This window comes from Homalodisca vitripennis, chromosome 7 (genome assembly GCF_021130785.1).
Source record: "Homalodisca vitripennis isolate AUS2020 chromosome 7, UT_GWSS_2.1, whole genome shotgun sequence".
Classification (NCBI taxonomy): Eukaryota; Metazoa; Arthropoda; class Insecta; order Hemiptera; family Cicadellidae; genus Homalodisca; species Homalodisca vitripennis.
The window spans coordinates 26,593,153-26,616,257 of NC_060213.1; the positions used below are offsets into that span (position 1 = coordinate 26,593,153).

The following is a 23,105-nucleotide window of genomic DNA, read 5'->3' on the forward strand; positions in this document are numbered from 1 at the left end:
AAATTACATTTTTAAACTGTTTATAATAATAATAATTCATAACTAACTTAGTAATGATGAGAAATTAAGTAATTCGTTGAAGGATTTATACATTCTGGGATATTTATATTCATTGTATATTCTATTTGTTTTAAGATAATAAAATTTAATACATTCATACATTTTATTACGATATGAAGGTTAATTTTTTATTAATGTCTTATTGAAATATAAATTTAAAGCGAATTAATTCAGTTACACAACATTGAATCCACTTCTAACTTCGATTATGCAACAATACCAACATACCAACTACAATCAGCTGACTGGATCAATTGTTTGTGTTTATTCAATCGCAGTATTAGAAAATTGTGTTTTCGTTTCAACAGCCAGTTGTTAGCTGGAGCAGATAAAGGACGAGTGACAGCGGCAGTCATTAGCTGGTGAGACTCAGACAACAAAGAAAGACTTGTTCGGGGTTCGAGTTGAAGACAAGACAACAACACTGCGGTCGTTTCGGAACACTGACTTTGTTGTTAACCTAAATTTTTGTTTAAAGGAGAAGGTTTTATTATGCGTTAATTTTATATACATTGACATTCCTTAAAATGTTTACAACTTTTCTTTTTTATAACTAAGTACGTATTGTGAAATAAAGCTTATTGAAGATGGAAGCTGGAGAAAGGTGAGTAAAATCAATCACTGGTAAAATAAACATTTGTTTTAAATTGCATAGCCTAGTTCTTTGCTCCTGCATTATGACACTATAGTCTAATGTCATAATATACTTAAGAAATTATGAGACTCAAATCCATACAAGTATCAGGGCTGCAGTATAAAGCAGCTAACACCATAACTGAATCATCATTATTCATATAACAATTAAACAATAGCTTAATAACCAGAAAATGTCCTGGAATATGTTATAGGTATTTCAATTAAATTTCATTATAGGCCTAGCTACTTTTATATCTTTAAGTAAGGCTGCAGTATAATAATCAGGAACCGCCACAATCGAATCATGATTATCGATTATATTGATACAATCGAATACAACATTGACCTATAGAAATTTATAATTAATCATTGCCTGCTGTTTTTATTTCATTGGATATTGAGTATGATAGTGAGGTCATTGTCAGTTTTTGTTTCGTTTATGTAGTGAGTAGGTTAGTGACCTACTCTAATTGGAGACCTATTAAGAAATCCTTAAAACTGGTCTCAGAACTGACTGCATTGTTGATCATCTTGCAAAATTTATGTATCAACGATAAGTAATGACTATTGGTGGCAGGGTTTAAGCTGTGACTGCATTTGTCGCATTTTGCGAAACAAGCGTAGAAAATGTGACACCGTTAAGAAAAGCTCTCGGAAAATTGGGACGAAAACGTTTACAGTGATACAAATTTAGTTTTTCAATGATACTAAGATCGTATATTTTCTCATTACATTTAATTTCATATATATATACTATATATATATATATATATATATATATATATTATATTAGATAGACACTGTGCTGTGCCACTGGTCGACAAACTGTCTGGTTGGAAAACGTCTGCCTAATCTCGGATCAAAAAGAATAGATTATACCCGAGTTTGAACGTTAACCACAAACTAATTAATAAAGTTAAAATTATGGGAGTTAAATTAAACTTAAGCTTGTTTATTTCTCGCCTAGACATATAAAGCAAATATTTACAAGCAATAACCAAGTTTTGTTCTGTAACAGTGATAAAAGGTACCGGTTTTGGTGTTTTACTAATAAATTGCAATTTTGAAAGTTCAATTATTCATTGATAAACCTGCCATTGTGGGCCCAAAGCTCATATGCAAAAGCTGATGGTAAATGGTCCAATATATTAAAACAATATTTAATTTACTACGGCTTCCTCTTGCACTTAAGGACGTGAGTGGACCAAGCAAGATCGTTGCAACATCGCTCTCGATGGTCTGTCGGTTCAAGCGTTCCGAACAGGCACCAGCAGCAGCAAATGAACAAAATCTATTGGATTAAGTTAGAATGGTGTCGAAAATTATTTGTGTTTACAAAAATAAATTGCCTTTAAAGCAAAAATAATGACTATAAGCTCAATAAACAGTCTGCAAATGAAACAATGGAGAGATATAGCTGCAAGACTTCACTGTCAAAAGAAAACAAAAGAAAATAGAAGATTTCTTTATAAAAACGCTTCAAACAGGAGAGAGAAGAAGGACATGTTGACATTTCTACAAAGCAGACATTGGAATCAGCTGTTAAGTCCTAAATCTGCCTCAGACCTGCACAGCAGACCAAGTCCATGGCCTGTCTGTCCATAAGCTTGTACTGGTCTCACCAGATCTGCTTAATTACTTTTAAAGAAAACTAACAAATTTCTCCTTCAAACAAAACTTGATTGTAATGCCCCCTCTTCACCACCTACTTTCAGAAAAATGGAGTCTAATGCCTCTCATTATGGTTACCAATTAAATAAAACTGATACATAGTATTCATGTTGTTTTTCATTTTTCAAGGTATAATTTCTTATACATATATGTACAGTGTGCCATTAATTTCGTAATAAAATATCATAAGAAATATTTTACACATTTAACAGAATATTTTGTGGAGTATACAGATTGGACAGTTGTTATAAACTATTTCTTTTGATATTTTGTTAATTCAGAGGTGGTCCTGATATAGGAATGTACCTCCTGACCTCTTCATTTATTTTGAAATACACGTTATATGAATCTTTTGGCTTCATATTTAATAAGTGGTATTTGTTAATTGATGTACGTGAAACTATTTTTTTTTTTTACAACTGCATGGTTTTAAAGTTGGTGTTTTTAAAGGCAATAACCGCTCTTACTCTCAAATACTACTTTTTACAGAAACAGAATTGTTTACAAGTACTTGAAAAATAAAATTGTCATTAGTGCAGTGGGTTAACCTAAGTAATGGATTATGCTTGTACAGTGGCGTAGGAGAAAAGCGGAAGCGGACAGAAAGTAACGGAGGCAGCAGTGACTCTGACCTGTCCGATGGGTGGAACTTTGTTGATCAGCTGGATATCAACAACCCAGATGTCCCGAGTAGTGACGGGGAGAGTGTGGAAGTAATTGAGGCTGAGGATGAAATTCCGGAACGTGGTTAGTAGGATATGTCAGAATATTTTTACATCATAGTACAGTGTATATTCTTAAAAATTAATATATGCAGTAGACAATAAGATTACAGACAAACTTCTTTACTAGTGTATTCATCAAAATCAGAGCTGCAATAAGTTACATATTATAAAAGTTATTTTGTATATTAATTTGGAGTCCAATGATACATAAAATTCAGGAATGGTTCCTGATTTTCTAAGGCCTTCACTTAATTCCTAATGTTTCCTTTTATATACATAAAATTACATTTTTTTGCTGAATGTTTCTTTTTGCTTTGAAACAGAGACAGATTTGTAGAGGTTAGGTATATACTTTTTTTTATTTGTAGTGTATTGTTTCAAATTTTTTATATATTGATCCCTAAGTCATTTTCGCTATCCATGTCCGTATCATCATCATGCAAACAAAGCTAACCATCTATTTTTGTGTAGGATATTTCCATTGTACAATTAACACTAAAATAAGACAATAAAATTAGTCTACCCCAGACACCAATGTAAAACAATCAGTACATGTTGGAAGGCACCTTGGTTCTAGGTCGACTAGGATTCGGATAGCTTTATATGTAGAGTGAGAACTCTGTTATGGTTTACAGTTGAGGAACCATTACATAATGCGAGTCCGCACCTCATATACTACTAATGAGTAGTGCACTGTTTTGGCTGATTTCAAATTGCTGATCAATTTAATTTGTCAGTCGACATATGTACAGAGTGTCCCGTAAGTCTCTGGACAAAGGGTTACCACGTTATTGGTCAGGTCAAGACAAACACATTTCACCATATGAATATGGTTCGTTTCCTATCTGTCTGTATGTGTTTTTATAAAAAAAATTAATATCTTAAAAAATAATAAATTATACCAAATTTGGCTCAAATGTTTGATAACAAGTCCAGTTAATGGACATTTCATGATATTATCTTTAAATATTTTCAAAATGGCATTCATCAAAACATTTTAACTTTGATTATTTTTAAAAAACCAGCAAGTTTTCTCAAGAGTTACAAGAATAAACTTTTTTTAGAGAGTTTTATCACAGATCTAATGACACCAGAATTATTTTAATCAAACAATAAATAACTGATTTAGGGTTGATTCACTGTAACAAGACACAGCCCATAGTAAAGTTCTCAGCAAATAGCAAACAATACAAAAGTGAATAAACAGCAGCTTCAAAATATCTTCTGACTTTTTGTGTTTTATGATACAAAAAAATTTAAATACACACATTTCAGACTACTTTTACTGAAACTTTTAATTTTCTTATCTGAATGTTTTCTTAACCTGTGCTCAAGAGTGATTGCAGAATAGGTAGGAATAAGAAGTGTTGTTACTATCAAGCTTACTCTATGCTTTCAAGACTGTAAATGTAAACAAATTGAACATAGTGGTTAAATTAATTTAACAATATGGTTGTACTAACATAAAACAATGTTGACATAGAACAGTTAAATACATTTAACAGGCTCTTTCAATTTATACTATTATACAAAACTTTCTTTCTTTTTTTATTTCCCTGATTTTTTTACCACAAAATGTTTATTTTAACCCTTTCACTGCCAACATCCTGTTTTTAAGGACATTGTAAAACTATACCTAAACTGCCAACGACCTTAAAACCGGACGTCGGTAATCTACGCCTAAACTGCCAGCGTCCTTTTTTTCCGGACATTTGTAAAATAATTAATTAATAAATATAGAAGTTCACATAATTGTCTTTTATTTGTGTTTACTGTGTTCAGAATGAAAGCACAGAATACGTAAACACATGTTGTAAATAATATTCTATTAACAGATGATTTACATCAGCTGGTATAGTTGGCATTTGTGCCGCTAGTAGCGCTGAGTGCAAACATCAGCATGGTCACCGAGTGAGCTTTGGTTATCGTGTTTGTATACATTTGAATCAGAGTAATTAATGTGGTTTATTTGTTGTTTACGAGTGTAATGTGATAATATATTGAATATGAAGAGGTCTCGATCTCCCGTAAGTGAGGGAACTATCAGAAATATTATTGAAGAAGACTATTTGAGTGACAGTTTTGTCAGTGACATTTCCAACCTCGGCCATTCTTCAGACAGCATTCTGATGTTGATGATACGGATGTAGACCCCGATTTCGATCCCAATGAAAGCTGGAACATCATCAGGTAATCGTGGACTAGGGCTAACCCCATAATTTCAGTCGGTATATTTCTGATTCCGATTCTGATGGCAGTGACAATGACGTCCCAATTAGAAATAGGCAACATATGCAATCTAGGCCTAGGCTACCCGCTCATCCTATTGGCCTAAATGAGTCAGAAATGCCCCCTAATGAAGAAATAAACACTTCTAGTGAATCAGAGGATGAAATGGGATGGATTGAGGTTTACGGAAGCTAATGATCATTTGCATAGACCAGACCAAATTTTTAGTTTTTCATGAACTTCCAGGCCCAAAACAAACATTGCCCTGAAAAAGACTCACCCCCATGCTCTTATTTCAAACTGTTTTTTCACGGCTTCTCTAATTGAACATAATAGTTCAGTACACTAATAAGTATGCCAGAGAATTTATTGAAGCTAACCGTGACAAGCTAAAAAAAGGCACAGCCGAGCACAAGTCTGGAGATCAGTCACTCCGTCAGAAATATATGCCTTTTATTATCGTTTTGATAAATATGGGAATTAAAAACATGCCTAGTATTGAGTCCTAATTGGTGGACCTCTCAAAGTCAAATCATTCCCTGGTTCTCCCGTATGTTCACCAGAAACCGCTTTCAGGCAATTTTGCAATTTTTCCACCTTGTTGACACAAGAAACCTGCCAAAACCAAATGAAAATGGATATGATCCCTGTACTAGGTTCAAACCTTTAGTCAATCACATGAATCGTGTTTCAAAACTTCACTTCACACCTGGTCAAAATATATCAGTGGATGAGAGTATGATTGCCACAAAATCCCATTCACAACCTTTTACAATACATGCCCAAGAAACACCATCGCTGGGGTGTGAAGTTGTGGATGCTGTTGCGAAGCAGCATCACACTACTGTGTTAGGTTTATTTGTTTACCAGAGAGCTGAAGGTGAATACAAGAGTTTGATAACCAGGAGAGGTTTGGGGTTTTTCAGTTGTAGACACTCTCATGAAAAAAGCTAATCTTTATGAAAAAGGTTACCACATTTATATAAATAACTTTTTTTCGTCTACTAAACTGGCAAAATATTTATACAAGAAAAGGTACATATGTAACAGGTACACTACGTCACAACCGAAAAGGCATTCCTGAACAAATGAAGACAAAATTTTCAGTTGGTGAAACTAAGTACATGAGGAGAAATCCTCTGATTCTACTGGTTACCGTGAAAAAAAGAGCTAAAAAAAGCAGGTATTACTACTATCAACCAGTGGCAAAGCTGAGTTCCGTAACAAATCCAAGAGAAGAGGTAACAAAGTACATATTTCTACAAAGCCTTTCCATTATAAGAGCATATAACTCATTTATGGGAGGAGTTGATGGTGCAGACCAGATGCTGTACCAGTACCAGGATGACCGAAAAGAAAAAAAATATGAAGTTCTGGATGAAAGTAGCCTCAACTTGTTTGGTAGAATGATGCTCAATGCATACTTACTGTATAAAGTAAGTAAACACACAAAGCCTTTAAGCCATTTAGATTTTATAGCATCAGTTTTTGTAGAGGAAATGGGCAGGGAGTGGATACAAGATCAGGAAAGCAGACATGGACCCAGACTCGGCCCTAATCCGAGAGGTACTCTCCAACCAACCGAGGTGGTGGTGATGCAGATTCAAGCAAGTTTTTTTTGAAAAAAATTGAAGACAATAAAGAAAAAACTGCTGTGTGTGTAGTGCTGCCAGTACAAAGGCGGGTGGTAAGAGGAAAAAGTCTACGTACCAGTGTACAAAGTGCAAGAAGGGATTGCACACTAAGTGCTTCCCATTTCACTCGTGCTAAATTTGCTAACATGGATTCTTTTTATAAATATGACAAGAATGATTGTAAATAGCCTAAGAAAATATTCTAAGAACTATTTTTAAGTTGAAAAGAATAATAAAACAGTTTAGAATAGTTGAATAAGACAATAACTTGGTGAAGCAGTTGTTACAGTGTGGTTTTTCAGATTGCCTTTAAATTTTGTGAGTTTGTAATAAGTCATAAAAACACTCATAAAAACTATAATTTTAAAGATATTTACATAATTTCTTTTTTAATTTGCTTAAAATAGTATTGAGCTTCAAAAATAAAACACTAATTTATATTGAATGAAGTTTACAAAATATAATCTCAAGTCAAACTAAAAAAAAAAAAAAAAAAAAATTTATATATTGTGTTTCAAAAATATTATAAGTTCTTGAATTGTACATTTAGATATTGTATTAAATACTACATTTCTTGAGGAAAAAAAAACAAAGCATTATTTAGCTTTCAATGACTATAAATAGCCAAAGCATATGAATTTTTATGTGAAAACATTGCAAAATGTCCAAAATTGGCCTGGCAGTTTGGGTACATGCCCATGATGAACAGCCTGGCAGGTTGGGCGCATGTAGTAACAAAATTGTCTGGCAGTAAAAGGGTTAATAGTTTTTCTGCTATTCGAGGTTGGTGAAGACGAATCCAACAAACTAGAGATCAGTCTAATGGGCACAACCATTCTTGAGTTATAAATGGTGACTTGTTTTATGTATGTAGGTAATAATAAAGAATGCTAGTTTTCTATAGTGATATTTCTCGGAACGATGCCAACTAATGTCATTTTATTGATTGACATATATACTGCAGTACTACAGTAGAGTCCCACGAACTAAATCTAATGTGGACTGAAGCTGGGAGGTTTGTGTTTTTTGTCATATAAATAACAATAGCATATTTTCTTTACGTTTCTTTAATACGATGAATTGTATTGAGGTTAAGTGTGGAAGAAATGACTTCACCTCTAATAAAGCCAAGTTTCATTTCATTTCATACACATTTATTTGTTTAAAGAATACATAAATTTGTGTGGAATATAAGAAGATTAGGGTCTAGTTTGTACTTGGATGAATGTAACAATATAGCCACTTTCAATAAATGATTTGCCTACCAATATGGATTGCGGTTCAGTAGTTTTCTCAGATGACTGCACGTTTTATTGTACAAATAACAATATAGATACCTTGTTTGTAGAGATGACTCATGTCCTATACCAAGCTAACCACTGGTTTTCATCTAATGGTCTGTTACTAATTGATAACTTCACAAAATATTTTCTTTTCTCTTTGTAAAAATCTTACGTTAACGAAGTATAATTTAAATTTAAAGTCCTGTGTAAGACTGTTGGGTATAACTTTAGATTCTAAGTTGACTTGGCAACCCCATGTTCAGTGTCTGTTGTAGGCTGTCAAGAGTAATTTTTTTTGCTGCACCACCTAAAGAAACTTGTTCCCAAAGGTTATCTTAAATCTGCATATTATGCATTTTATCATAGCACCATATTGTATGGAATCATCCTATGGGGTAACAGTCATGATATTCAAAAAGTATTACTATTACAGAAAAAGGCTATTAGAATTTTGGCTAGTGTCTCCTCCTTAACTACATGTAAACCTATTTTTGCGGAGGAAGGTATTCTAACAGTTATCAACCTTTATATTTATTCATGTCTGATTAAAGTGAAACAGAATCTTGGTGACTTTTCTCTTAGAAATGACATTCATCAATATCCTACTAGAGGCAGTTTATATTTAAATCAGCCCTACTGTAGATTTAGTAAATCATAATCTATGTATTCTTTTATCGGTATCCATTTGTTTAATAAACTACCTCTTTCCAGTCATAACATTAGTCTTAGTAAATTCATATCAGTGATGTATAGATGGCTGTTAACTAGACCTTTTTATAGTATAGATGAATACCTGGCACTGTCTGTGATAGATGTTTCTTTTTAATTTTAAACCTATCTGTATTGTAGCCTCCATAAATGTTTAACTGTTTTAATTGTCTGTTATTGTACTATTCATTTATTTATTATTGAATATTTTACCAATTTATTCCAATTTTATGAATTTATTTTCTGTGGAATCTATTAATACATGTATGTATTGTTGATTGCCCATGCTTAGTTAGACATAAGATACCATACTATTATTTCATCTCAGCCAGTCAGGTTTTCACTTGAATTAACATTTAATTTAATGTATTGTGAGCTAATATTCTATTGAAGCCTTGGTGACGATGTCAATGCATTTAATGATGTTATGATGACTAAAGATTCTTGATTATCAAATAAGTCAATAAAGGTGAAAGTAGTAGAGAACACAGCACACACATAGAGACCAGTCCAGCAATCTCCTGATGTGTACTGTTTTATCTCACAAAATTATAGAAATTTGAAATTGGCTTATGAGATCACTTGGTTGCGCTTAGTAGCTTAAAATATTGATAAAAAACAATAATTTGAGAAGAAGTTTTGTAAACCAAAGTAATTTTGGGATTCTTATATAACTAAATAAACATATTTCACACCAATAAGTAAGATGTATTTAAAAAGAGAAAAATATTTAGATGGTTTAAAAGAATGTCTGTTATACCTCTGTGGCTTGAAAATATTACCAGGCTTGAACGTGTTATAGTAGGAAATCAGATTTTTGCCGTTATCAACTCCTTTGTTAATACTATATAATTAATGCTCAAGGGTGTAATTTAATTATATTTTAATTTCAAAACCCTAATGCTTTGTCTTGCGATTCCTGGTATTTTTACAGGATAATTCAAATAAATTAAATTTTAGGTCTCCCAATACAAATACAAAAACAGTGAATCGTTCTGCTAAAGTAGTTTGTATAAACACGCAACTCAAGTGAACTTTATTTATCTATAAAGGCATAGAACCAGATGGAGAACCAGATGCTCCAGAGGCTGCAAGTCAACTGGTATCCAAACCTGAGACTCCAGTGGTGCAAGTCAGCCAGGAGGAGGTGGGGGCAGCCGGTACCAGTGGGACTGAGCACTCAGCCCCCACCAGAGTTGTAGAGGCCGGACGGGAAGAGATGTTCGATTCCTCTTTCCGTTGGTTCCTATTCTTTGCCACTTCTGCAGTACTTGTCTCCAATCTGGCCTACATGGCCACCGATAGTAAGTAACCTTGTTTACGTTCTCTTCCCGATTCCATACACAATACAAACTTCCATGCTGTATTTTTTTACAATAGAAATTGTTTTCTCTTACAATCTAACTAATTTAAATAGAAAAATGATGTCCCTGGAAGCATGTTTGGGTTATTCTTATAAATTTTACTTCTACAGGCTCCCTTCATGCCCCTACAGGCTTTTTTTTCATGTTGGTTAGTTGACAACATGAAAGCCAGATCTTATTCTTTAAGGCTTTTGCTCCCAAGTGGCACAACGGTCTAGTTATGAATTGCTCAGAGAAGTCAATATGTTTAAGCTCTGGGAATGAATGTGTTAAAGCATAAACATGCTGAGGAATACTCAAAATGCTTACTGTATCTCTGACCCAAATAAGTATTTGTTTTTTTTTATCCCACAGCAAATAACAATAACAACTAACATAATTTTTGAAATGGTAACAGTTTTGACAGCTACATGCTTGGCTGGGTCCAATGTCCAGTCCTTGTAACAGTTGTCAGTTATCTTTATTTATGTTAGATTCAGACCTTCGTCTCTAATCTTGTGTGGTAAGGTCTCAACAAAAGGCTTCCTGTCACAATCAGTAGTTGTATGGTAAACATTTATTTTCCTGTAACATTGTCTGATATGACATGATTTCTTCATTTTAATCAGCTCACAGAAGAAACAAACAAACAAACAGTATTGAATTTCTAGCTGTACCGACTGAAGGTAATATTAAGTAAACTTAAATAACAGTAACAGATTAAGTTGGGAATCTGAGTTGCACTCTGATCATTAGCAGCTGAATTTCAAATTACAAACAACAAAAACTACTTTGAGGATTAATTTCTTGGAAACCAATGTCGTTTTCGTATTATTATTTTATAATTTAGGAAATGAAATGATTCTTGAGTATACACTTATGTACATGTTCATAACTGTAAAATTATATTAGTAAAACTTATAAACATTCTTATAACGTACTTTTTAATAAATCTATAACATTGTAAACAATTCAGAGTATTTGCACATGATAATAATAATAAAGAGTTACAACACATGATAAAGCATGTAGCTAAGTTATTAAATTTAACATCCCACTTTGATTTTTAATTTATCTATCAAATAAAAATTGTAAGCTTAAAATTTGGATATACTTTTTCATTTTTTTTAACTGTCTATTGATAAACTCTTGGGACAAATTGAACTTTCTTAGTTTCAACTTCCTTTGTTTTAAATATCTACTTAGCATTGATTGTTTTCGTCCCTTCTGGTTATTATCCCTTCATATTATTGTCTATGTGTTAATTTTCTCCTGAGCATTCAATTCAGTTAAATTACTTTCTGCCACCACTAACCTCTACTTGTGGCTTCTTCATAAGTTATTAGTAGAAGTTGTGACTTGGCTGTACTGCCACTGGCCAACGCTCGGTGTATTTATGATTTATATTTATCACCAAAATTTTAATTCAACTCAACTCAAGTAGTAGGCATGCCTTATAGTTTCATACCATAAAAAAAATATTTGTATGCTCAGTAGAATCACCTAATCTTTTTTTTTTTTTTTTTTTTTTTTTTTCTATTTAACGTTGAATAGAATTTATTCTTATTTTGTAAATATTTTTTTACATCTAATTTTACATGAAATTTGTCAAAATAATGCTTATTTCAACACTGAAGTGATCTAAATTCTTTATAAAAACAACAATAAAGTATAACACACTGAAAACAAATTACTTATGTATGGCAGAACATCCTGAAAGGAACTTTAAGAAATAATACTGCAGTGAATCGCTGTATACAGCGTCTGTCCTAACCATCAGTGTGTGTATGTTTGAAAATATTCTTTTGTAATACTTTTTATGACACACATGTCACTCAGTGACTTGGAAAAATTCTAAAACAATTTGTGTGTTGCAGATGCTCTTGACTGGAAAATGGAAATGAATGTTGAAACTCCAGCTTTTCTTAGAGGTAGTATAATATGTTTAATACTTTTTAGCGTTGAATATCCCGAGTTAAGTATTAATTTTTGTTTGTAAAGGAAAGTATTGATTTTTTTCAATGTTAGACGTCGTAAGGTTTGAAATTTGATTTATAGGAACTCTATTTTGGAACAAAATCTGGTCATGTCAAATAAATCATTAAAAAATATTGCAGTTGTTGAAGTTTAAAACAATCTTTGAAAAAAAAAAACGCAATAATAAATAAACCAAGACAAATCAACAAGTTTTTAATGTTTAAGAAATTAAAAATATTGTTTCACTTGTAATGTTTATTGTTTGTTTAAAATGAATTCTATAATCCTTTGAGAAGGAGTAATTATAAGGGTGTGTACCGGATAAGTTCTCAAAAAGTCATGGATTTTAATGAGGGATCACGGAAATCACTGTAAAGTCTCGGATTGTGACTTTGTCATATCTCTTTGTTCTGGTTAATGACGTGTCGAGAGTGTCCCCATGTCCTTTACTTCAAACTCCGAGCCACTCTTAGAGAGGGAAAAGAAAGGCGGTGCTCTTTGGAAAATTGTCAACCGTCAGATCCGATTGCACTATCATAGATACGATCCTTTATTCACATATTGCTAATATTTGTAGAAATAATCTAGACCTTAGTGATTAGAAGTCTGGTAAAGATAGATGGGTGAATGTGCTGTACCTCATTGTTCAGTCGCTAACAAATAAAGTAAATGAATCAGTAGTAGGTTTGGATGTAGGTAATAAAATGTTTGGATTATTGAAAACTGGCTCTTTAAGTATGAAGTAAATTCATATGTGCCTAATGGTTTTAAATTAGCATCAGTATATTGTAGAGATGAGTCGTATGGGGGTACCCTGTTTTTGATATTAAGATCATATTCAATTTGAAATAATGGATGTCTTGCATCTGACCTTTCCCAGACTTCTTGAAGCTGCTTCTATACTTAAATAGTTACAGTGTAATATTTATATGTCCTTGTATAGAGAACCAGATATTAATGGTAACATTATTACTTTCTTGTATCTTTGTTACATTTTATTTGTAATTGGAAGCCTAAGAGTAAGGTCGTTTTGGAAGCGGATGTTAATATTGATTTTTCTTTTAAGTCAATGATGCTAAACTGTTTACAACAGTTGATCAACTTACTCAAATCTTTTAATTTGTATCATGTAAATAATCAAAAGTATTATTGACAATATTGTTAAGAATTGAGATAAAAACTTTTTTTATGTATTGTTTTTAGAATTATCAGATTTCGGACCACAAGATGATTCAGTTAAATTTCTGTGTCCCATATATAACCTTTACAGTGAAACAGATCTCCTTTAGCAGAGTAAAAGAAAATAATTTAAACTTGTATGTTCAACACTTTTGATTGGTATAGCCTTTTTGAAATTACAGACACTAATACTGCTTTTGAATACTCCATAAATAATCTTGTGTATTTATACAATTACTTCTGTCCAATGATTCAAAAGTACAGTATTTTGCAAAAGAAAAAGAAAACTTACAAAGAAAATAAATTGTTTGATGAGTGCCTCCACAAAATAAGTAATATTACTGTATTAATACTTGACAATACCAGCGTATAGGGTAAATAAAGCTTTAAGAAACTGCTATAATTTGTATAGAGAGAAAATCAAAGAAGCCAAAATAAAATGTAATGATGAATTTATTAATAATGCCAATGATAATATCTGTAAGGTTATAAAATTAGAAACAAGAAATTATTTTAGGGCTAATAATAGTCTGCTATCGATAGCTCCAGATCAGTTTGTAAGTTGATATTGGTTGAGATATGTTTTTTAAATATTAGACCAAAAGTAATAATAGAATGTCACAGTGTATTCCTCATTAATGCTAAAAGTTTAACCAAAGTTAAAACTTAAAACCATCCAAGTGTGAAGATATACTTGGCTTATTCAAAAAATAAATAACTGACATGCAGGTGGTTGGAGTTAGAAAAAGGGCTCTTCCCTCCCTCCCCCTGCCCCAGAGTGAAGGTCGTTCATAAATAATTCCTTAGCAACCGCAATAAGCACGGAGAGCGTACCAAGCATGTCAAAGGCCCTTTATGAACTAAAAAAAACTCTCCAAGAGTTATAATATTTATAGTTATAAAGTTATAAAAGTTATATAGTTATAGTTTTTATACTTATAATATTTGATAAAACTGTATTTGGCGTTTTGGTCAAAATCTACCATTCTAATATATCCATGTACGGCGTGGGGAGGGTTAATTTATCCAGAGATGTACAACGTTTATATCTCTTTACACTATATTTTTATACATTATTTTAATATGTATTTTTTGTAAGTGATTTTGTCCATTCTGTAAAGAAAATAAGAATAAAAACTATTGTGATTCTGAAAATGGATATTCATGTTTCAGATTTGCCGATTACTCAAAAGCTTCAGGATAGTCTTCCGCCTTCAATGACGTGGGCAGATAAGTATGATGTGACTGTAGACACCTTAGATGAGTTGTATGCCAATGAGGAGCAGGCCGATAAGGGAATGGCGAGAACATCTGATAACCCGTTGGATGATATAATTCAGTTTAATGAAAATTCCAAAGGGGTGTGGAAAAAGCAATCATTAAAAATTGACAATCATCAAGTCAGAAAATATTTTGAAGTTTTAAATGAAATTACAGGCTCTGCTGAGATGCACAATAAATTTGCTCAAGCGTTGTTAATTTTGGATGCACTTCATGTCGGCTTGAAAGATCTGGAAGATGTTGTTACTGAAAATTCAGAACTACACAGAGTTTTGAGAAAACAGAAGGATACTTTGTTCAATGCTCTCAATGAAGTAGAATTGGGGGTTTCAAGATCTATGGAGAAGTTGGCCACCAATGTTCTAAATAAGGTGAAAAAACTGGAGAGGAGATTCGAAAACCAATGGTGTAAACTAGAGAAGACTGGTTACAAAGAGGAATTGAAAGGATTATTTTATGAGTGTCAAGAAAATGAAGAGAAGGCGTTTGAAAAAGATCCAAAAAATACCAATGACGTGGAAAAAAGAAAAGATAAACCTATCTTTAATGAAAAAAACAATAAAAATTCTAATGAAAAGGACAGCAAACATTTTAATGAGAGGAAGGATGGACAAAAGCAAACAGTTGTTGAAGGTTATCAGTATGAAGTAGACAAGGACAGCACTGGAAAGGTTTATAGCAAACAAACCGGTGAAGGCAGAAAAAATGGTGACTACTATAAATTGTTGAAAAGTGAGAAGAACATTGATGTCAAACAATTAAATAAACAGAAACATAAAAGATTTAACAGTGCGGATATTCAATATATTTATGGTGATTCAAGTGATGGAAATGAAGGTGAATTTTACAGGGAAAAAAACAAACATTTCAATAGTGGTAAAGGAGAGTATTTCAGCGAAATGAATCAGAAGAATGAAAAAACAAAAACAGAGTCGATCAAATATGGCGATAAACCATCAAGTAAATTTTCTCACAGAATGAAAGATGGAAACCCAACCAGTGACAAATTTAGAAATGAAGCTCCTGAGTCAAAAAGTGAAAGTTTACCAGATAAAGCAACATTTGAATTCGTCACTAGATTTTTGAAGGAGAGCTGTAAAAATGGTTTGGTCAGTGACTATCAATCTTTAAAAAATAAACTCAATGAAAAAGTTAATATTCCATCAGAACTGTTCAGTAAAATGCATGATAAATACTGCAAAAATGTTGATAATAGTTTAAAACAGAACAAACCAACAACTGATAACTTTCAACGTGACGTACCTCAAGCAAAACGTGAGACGTTCACTGTGGATAAGTCAGCAGTGGATATTGTTACCAAGTACTTGAAAGATAACTGTGGGAAAAGTCAAAGTAGCAACAACAAAATGGCACCAGATACCTATCACACCTTAAAAGATGTCGTCAATGAAAAAGTAAAGATCCCACCAGAAACATTTGATAAGATGTATGAGAGGTACTGTAAATTTAGTGATAAAGGTTTCAAATGGGATAGAAATTTCAAGAATGATCAGGTGAAAGGTGACTTTGCTGGCAAAGATAAAGAAAGGCATTCTAAAAGAGCGACCCCTGTGATTAAAGATCGCAAAAAATATGCCGAAAGTGTTGTTGAGATTACAATTATTGATGAATCTGAAAAGAAAGACAAAAGAGAACCAAATGATGCAGGAAAAGACAAAGTTATTTTGCCAACCAACAAGCCTCGTCAATGGACGTTTGCATATAAAAGCACATCCATAACAAATAAAACGAACAAAAATGGAGACTGGTTCATTAAGTCAGGGGAATCAAGGTCTAAAACCAGATGGTAAGTTTAAATTTACATTTAATCATATTATCCTAACATAACGTGGAATTGCCTGTTAAATTTTAGGTTGAAAAATATGCATAGAAAGATTACACTTGTTCGTACTGAATGAAAAGCTGGATTCAATTGACACAGTGGAAAATGAAATCTAAACTTTAAATATTTATACTTGCCATTATTTTCCAATGCTTTATTTCCAAACATATAGTTACAAAATAGTACACAACCTTGGTGCAAAGGGTTGATTCAATATCAATGTTTAGTTTAGCTCCAGTTCACCTTCTTATTGCATTATTCTTATTGCAACATCTGGAATATGATGCTGTCGCAAACTAGACTCCTGGAATCTGGAGTCACGTTCGTCTAAAGAGATTCAAATTAAGTTGGTGACGAACAAGCTCAAAATAAATCCTTTACATCGTTTTGACATCAGAGACAACTAGACTACAAAATATAGTTTAATGTAGATAAAGAGTTATTCTCATTGTCTCATCAGGTGAACTGTGATGTTTTAAATACAATCTCTAAGCATGGTGGAGTAATCGAGTTTTCTACACATATTGTAGCTATTGTGGGAAGGGTTGATTTAATGTGAATGTTGAGTTAACCCTTTTAACCCCGACGTCCGTATAGTGCGGACGTGCACTTTTTATTACTTTACTATTTCACCAAATGCTTTGAAATTTCACAGACTTGTGCACAAAGATGTTTTGCATCGAAATATATTAGTTTGTAATGGTTTGACTTTGTATTTTGTCAGTCTGTGACTGAGCAATTGCAGTTCGTCTCGACTGACTGCTCACGCTTGTTGCAGACAGCTGTATATCACGTGGTTGTGAATATTCCGTTTTCTTCACAGTTTTAGGTTAAAGCAGTGTAAAGTACGGCAGTTAAAGTTTAGTTTATTATCTGTTTGATTTCAAAATGAGTAAAAGACATCGTTCAAAGTCTCCCGTAAGTGAAAATACACTAATTAGTAACCTAGTTGCAAATGGTGTGGATGTGATTAGTGACGACGATTTGAGTGATAGATGTCTTGAAAACATATTGTTTTATCATGAAAATATTGTTTTAAAACTTTTTTAAAATTTAGATTATGAACAGTTTTAGTTATTTTGTCAGAAATAACTTTGGTTTTATGTTTATTTTAAGTACTGTGAATTTCAAAGGTCTTGTTACATTGCCTTGCCCAGAAATGGCAAAAAGAAAAATTTACACGGCTTTACAAAAATTGATGTTACTCCACTTGTAAATAAGGTAGGCCTATAATTTTTGTTTCCTTTTATTAAGGATTAAATATATCATAAAGTAAATGGGTATTTTTGTGTCAAATATTTTTTTATCTGTATGGTTTCCATGATCAAACTTGAATTTTTTTCATTTTTATTTATTTTTTATATATGTATATGTATGTAAAAAAATTACTTTCAAAATAATAATTTTATTTGTATATTTCTGTAAGCTACATGTATAAATAAGTAAAACAAAAAAAGAATTACCTAAATATCTTAAAAAATAACTGAGTTATGAATTTTTTACAAAACCCTTACATTTTGTCTGAAAATGGCTTGGGATTTCTGGCACATCACTTGATTTAATGGCCGGGGTTAAAAGGGTTAAGCTCCAGTTCACCTTTCTCTTAGTGCAGCGTCTGGAATCCGACGCTGTCACAGGCTTAACTCCTGGAATCAGGAGTCATGTTCATTTGGAGAGATCCAAAAAGAGTTGATGACTAAAGTTCAAAGTGAACACTTTTAAGGATCTAACACGATATAAGGATAGTCTGGTAAAACAACACCACAGCAACAGTTTGAAAAGTCAACAATATATTAGGGGGCCCAAAACTTACAATGCCTTGTCACTTGATAACAAATCTTGTAAAACTGAAACCTCTTTCAGAAGGAAATTAAAACATTATTTAATTATTCAGGCATTTTATTCCGTAAATGAACTGGTGAGCGCAATTGCTTCAGAGCTTTAGCTCAACCTCTTTTGATGTTTTAGTTCATCATAATTAACTATGATCAGTAAAATTAATTTTTTTATTTAGCTTCATAACTTAACAATGTTCTATACAATTGTATCTATTTGTCCATGATTTGGCTGAGTAAAGAAATTCAAATGAAAAAAAGTTTATTTATTACAATTAAGTGACTTCATTATAATGAGACCTGTTTTTGTATTCTAATCAGTCTCGTTTTTCAGGTCTCACCACAGGAGTGATTGGTTGTTCGACCGAGCTTCCTACCGTCGAAGCAACCCACATCCTCCAAACTGGTTCGCGGGCAGGCGCAAGAATTGGTTCTTCCGACGGGCTTGGGCACGCCAGCAGTGTCGAGAAAACCCTTACGACAGCTGGTGTGAAAGACCCGAGGAGGAAACGGTCACTGTTCCGAAGAAGACCAGCTCAAATCTCAGTTAGATCTGTTCAACTCAACTTTGTAGAATCTCGAACATGTTCCATTTCGTACTCACCGCAAAAATCTCAAGTTTACATGTTTTTCAGTATTCATTTATTGAAAAGACACTAATTGTTTTGTTTTCTCTAAAGTAAGAAATACTTGTGATTAAAGTATACATAAATCCGTAAAAAGACATTATTTTCAAGTTTACATTAAAAGTGAAATGTATGAATTTTTGTACTATGTGTTTTAACTATGTTGTAGTAAAATTCGGAGTAATTGTATTGTTTGAATTTGGGAGATCTATAACTAAGTCATGATTTTATCTGTAACAACCTATTATATTTTTATTTTGTGTGTGTTATGACCAACACAGGAGTTGTGTTAGATTTTGTTGTTGTAAATTAGTTTTGTTAAGCTTATTAATTAATTTAACCAATTATTTGGCTGTGTTGATGCTATACCTCTGCTTCCTAAAAATGTGAATATTAGAATGTACGAAAACATTTGTAATTATTAATATATATATTACCAGCGATATTTTAAAACCCTATACTAATTTATGTGTTAGTAGCAATTTCATTTTGATCTTCTAAGCGATAATCATTCAAACATCAAATCAATGAAGTTTTACCAGAGGCAGTTCTTAAAAATTTGATGTATTAAAATTCCTTTGTTCTGTTTATGATACAATATAACTTTAACCAAAACAAACTGTATAATAATATAGGGGTAAGATTTTAAGCATTTATTTTCATGTAAAAACTTAGCCAACATATATTTTTTGATAGTTAATAAATGTAAAAAAAAAAACAAAAATACAATAGTTTATAATATAACCACAGGTTAGTTTTGTTGAAATTAACCAATTAAAATATTTCACATTATTATTATTGCAAATTTTATTTTTATAAGATATATCACTAAAATTTATGTCCTGGAATTCAAATACTGCTATAATAAACAATATAATCATGTGTTGGGTTGGATGTTTTGTGATTTTTAGTGTTAAATAATATTAGAAATAAAGATTTTTTAAATTTTCATAAAGTTACTACTAAAATTTTAGAATTTTCTGTACTTTTTTTTGTAGTTCCTTCTTTATATAAAATGTTTATTATACCATTTTGATACCTTTGACACTTCAAACTTTACTTATTAAAATATTGTTACTGTATTAAAATTTAATGTAAAAAAAATCTTTTATTTCTCTTGAAATCTTTGGGTAAAATTTCTCAATTTTTCAGGTACCTATCTAATTTTGAAGTTTATAAATTAAATATGCGTCTTTAAATCATAAAAAGCATTTTTAAATAATATTTCTTTACTAGTTTCATAATCTGCAAAAAATTACTAATTGGAAAAATGTATAATGTTATGGAGTTTCGGTATATTGTGTGCATCTTGTTAAGGAATAGGTGAATCTCAGTGCAAGAAGGCCTAATTGGTCTACCATTTCAGGATCAGAACCAGCCACTTAGAGGATTTGTTGGCTTTCTCACTATGAGATTTGATTTGTTTACATTTTTAAATAGTTATTTATTATCACTCGACTGTCCGCTTATTTTCATTGGAAAATGCATGATTAATTTTAAAACTTTGTAATTAATGGTTTAATGTAATATATACGTTAAGGCTTGTCAACTTTCTAAACAGAACTTTTTAGTACCTGACCATTACCAATGTATACAACAGATGCAATTTTATTAGTATTATGCAACTTTAGTAGGTTTATTGAGTAATCAACTTTAAAAATTTACTATTAAGTGATGCTGAATTAGTGAGAGAAATCTGTAAATAATATATTTGTTTAGAGTCACATATTGGATACCATTTGAATGAAGATTTTAATTAACTAATTCTTTTTTGCATTTTCAAAGTTTTCTGGCTCTGAGCTTTTCTGGTTTCGAATTATTTTCCCTACAGATTATTTTATTCATGGCCTTAAAATTCAATGAATAACATGAAAACAAGCTAATAAGTTGATGTATTTTTGGAATACAATGTGTGGCAGAAAATTAATGAGACTGACTCTTTATTTCAGCTATTTAAATTTGTTTTTATAAAAGGTTTTATCACCTTCAAAGTAGTTTTCCTGGGAAGCTGTAAAGTGGTGGAGGCCTTGTTTCCACTCTCCATAGCAGAGCTGAAAGGCTTCAACTGGTATCACCTTTACTTTTACTTCCTCAGTTTTGCTCTGTTCGATATTTTCAATAGTACTAAGATGATGCTCTTTCAAGTGTTTTTTATCTTAGAAACAAGTCACAGGGACTGATATCAGGTGAATAGGAGGGCTGGGGAATCACAGGATTACCTTTATTGGTCAAAAACTGGTTGGAAGAGGTGGTTGTGTGACAGGAGGGGGCATTGTCATGATGGAGCATCCAACGATCTAAAATATCCAATCTGGCGCGAATTACAATTTTCCTGAGCCGTTATAAAAGACTTGGTTTGTTCTGATTCAGATTCAGATTTTATTCACCGTTAAATAATATCTCGTATTACAATAGGTTTCGTCATTGGTACATAAAAGTACTAAAACTAGGTTAAAATATCTAAACAATCAGAAATTAAAAATTCATCAGTAGTGTAAAAGGCTTTAGAGATAAGCCACTTAGAAATAGAAATTTTAAGCTTATTAATAGGCTGATTCTTAACTAACATTAGTAACTTGTTAAACATCTTTAACTGTTGGTAGCTAAAGCTCTTATGGCTTTTGTCAAGTCTTATTTTAGGCAAGACCAAGTTAGACTTATACCTAGTGTCATATTCATGTATTGAACTCTGACTGTCAAATTTATTTATATTTTCTCTAACATGAATTAAATTATTATAAATATATAGGGAAGCAAGGGTCATAATATTCAAGTTTGCAAAACTGACTCGACAGGAATCATTGTAACCAAGTCCAGCTATAATTCTTACTGCTTTTTTCTGCCATAGAAAGAGTTTTTTTGCAGAACTTGAATTACCCCAAAGTCTTATACCATAAATTAAATGAGTATTAAAAAGGCCAAAAAATGTCTTTAACAGTACATCTAGACTTACAGTAGGTTTTAACTTACGCAACAGGTAGTTTATTCTTGCTAATTTCTTACAAATATTATTTACATGTACATCCCACGTTAATGTGGTGTCAATATGTATACCTAAAAGTTTGACATGTTTGGCAAAGTCACTTTCAATAGACAGATTTTTATTTAAAGAAAAAATTATGTTTTCTGTTTTGCTTTCATTAATAACTAAACTATTAGCTAAAAACCAAGTTTTTGACAATTCAATTGCATTAGATAATTTACCTTTAACCTTATCTGCATTGTTACCCCAACAGAGTAATGTTTTGTCATCAGCGTATAATACAGAAAAGGTAGGTACATTAAAACTAAAATCATGCACAAAGACTAGAAAAAGGAAAGGTCCAAATACTGAGCCCTGAGGTACACCAGCAGAGACATTCTGGAGGCACAAAGTCTGTGAACGATCCCCCTGTTATCAAAAACACAAATAAGCAAGGTCTTGGTTTTTAATTTGATCATGTGAACTGGTCGAGGAGATTTGGGAGTGCCATTCTTTACTTTTTCGTTTAGTCTCAGGATCATACTCCAAAACCCACAATTCATCACAAGTGATCATGTAGCTGAAAAAATGTGGGTCATTTAAATACTGTCAAGAAGATCAAGGCATACATTCTTGCAATTGTTCAATTGTCCGGTGTTTTGGTACCATCTTTGGCACACAACTTTCTCATTCCCAAATCTTGTGTCAGAATCTGATGAAGAGTGAAACGATTAACTGAACTCTACATTTATTAGCCTTAATGTTAGTCGAGGGTCTGATCCCACCAGAGCCTTCAATCGTTCAAGGTTCTTATCAGTTTTCGATGTTGACGGTCTCCCAGAACGAGCTTCATCTACAACAATTTCTCAGCCCTCTAAAAGATGCTTTATGCCACCGAAAAACTTGTGCTCTTGATAATAAATTTTACCCATAAGCTTTTTGCAACTTTGAAAAAGTCAAAAGTCACAGATCCACACAGCCTTTAATGGCACACCATTGCTCCAAACTATGCTGTTTCATTTTCAGAACTTACCACACTAGAAACACTTCACTTATCACGTTCTATCGGTCATGTAGCCACTGGACAAGGTTGAAACTTGTATTGGGTCTTTG

The 23,105-nt window shown here is 32.2% G+C and overlaps 1 protein-coding gene across 1 annotated transcript; it reads left to right on the forward strand.

Annotated features, from left to right (window-relative positions):
- Positions 1 to 296: 296 nt before the first annotated feature.
- On the forward strand, positions 297 to 19,377 carry LOC124365735. The gene is made up of 6 exons (XM_046821722.1): positions 297 to 664; positions 2,942 to 3,114; positions 9,999 to 10,250; positions 12,167 to 12,220; positions 14,619 to 16,533; positions 18,739 to 19,377. Exons 1-6 carry the CDS (start codon positions 648 to 650, stop codon positions 18,953 to 18,955), a joined length of 2,628 nt encoding a protein of 875 aa, XP_046677678.1. The 5' UTR covers positions 297 to 647; the 3' UTR covers positions 18,956 to 19,377.
- The last annotated feature ends 3,728 nt before the right edge of the window (positions 19,378 to 23,105 follow it).

Coding starts and splice junctions, on each gene's coding strand:
- LOC124365735 (XM_046821722.1), top strand. Junction 3,115..9,998: donor GGATGAAATTCCGGAACGTG/GTTAGTAGGATA, acceptor TTATCTATAAAG/GCATAGAACCAGATGGAGAA. Junction 16,534..18,738: donor TCAAGGTCTAAAACCAGATG/GTAAGTTTAAAT, acceptor CTCGTTTTTCAG/GTCTCACCACAGGAGTGATT.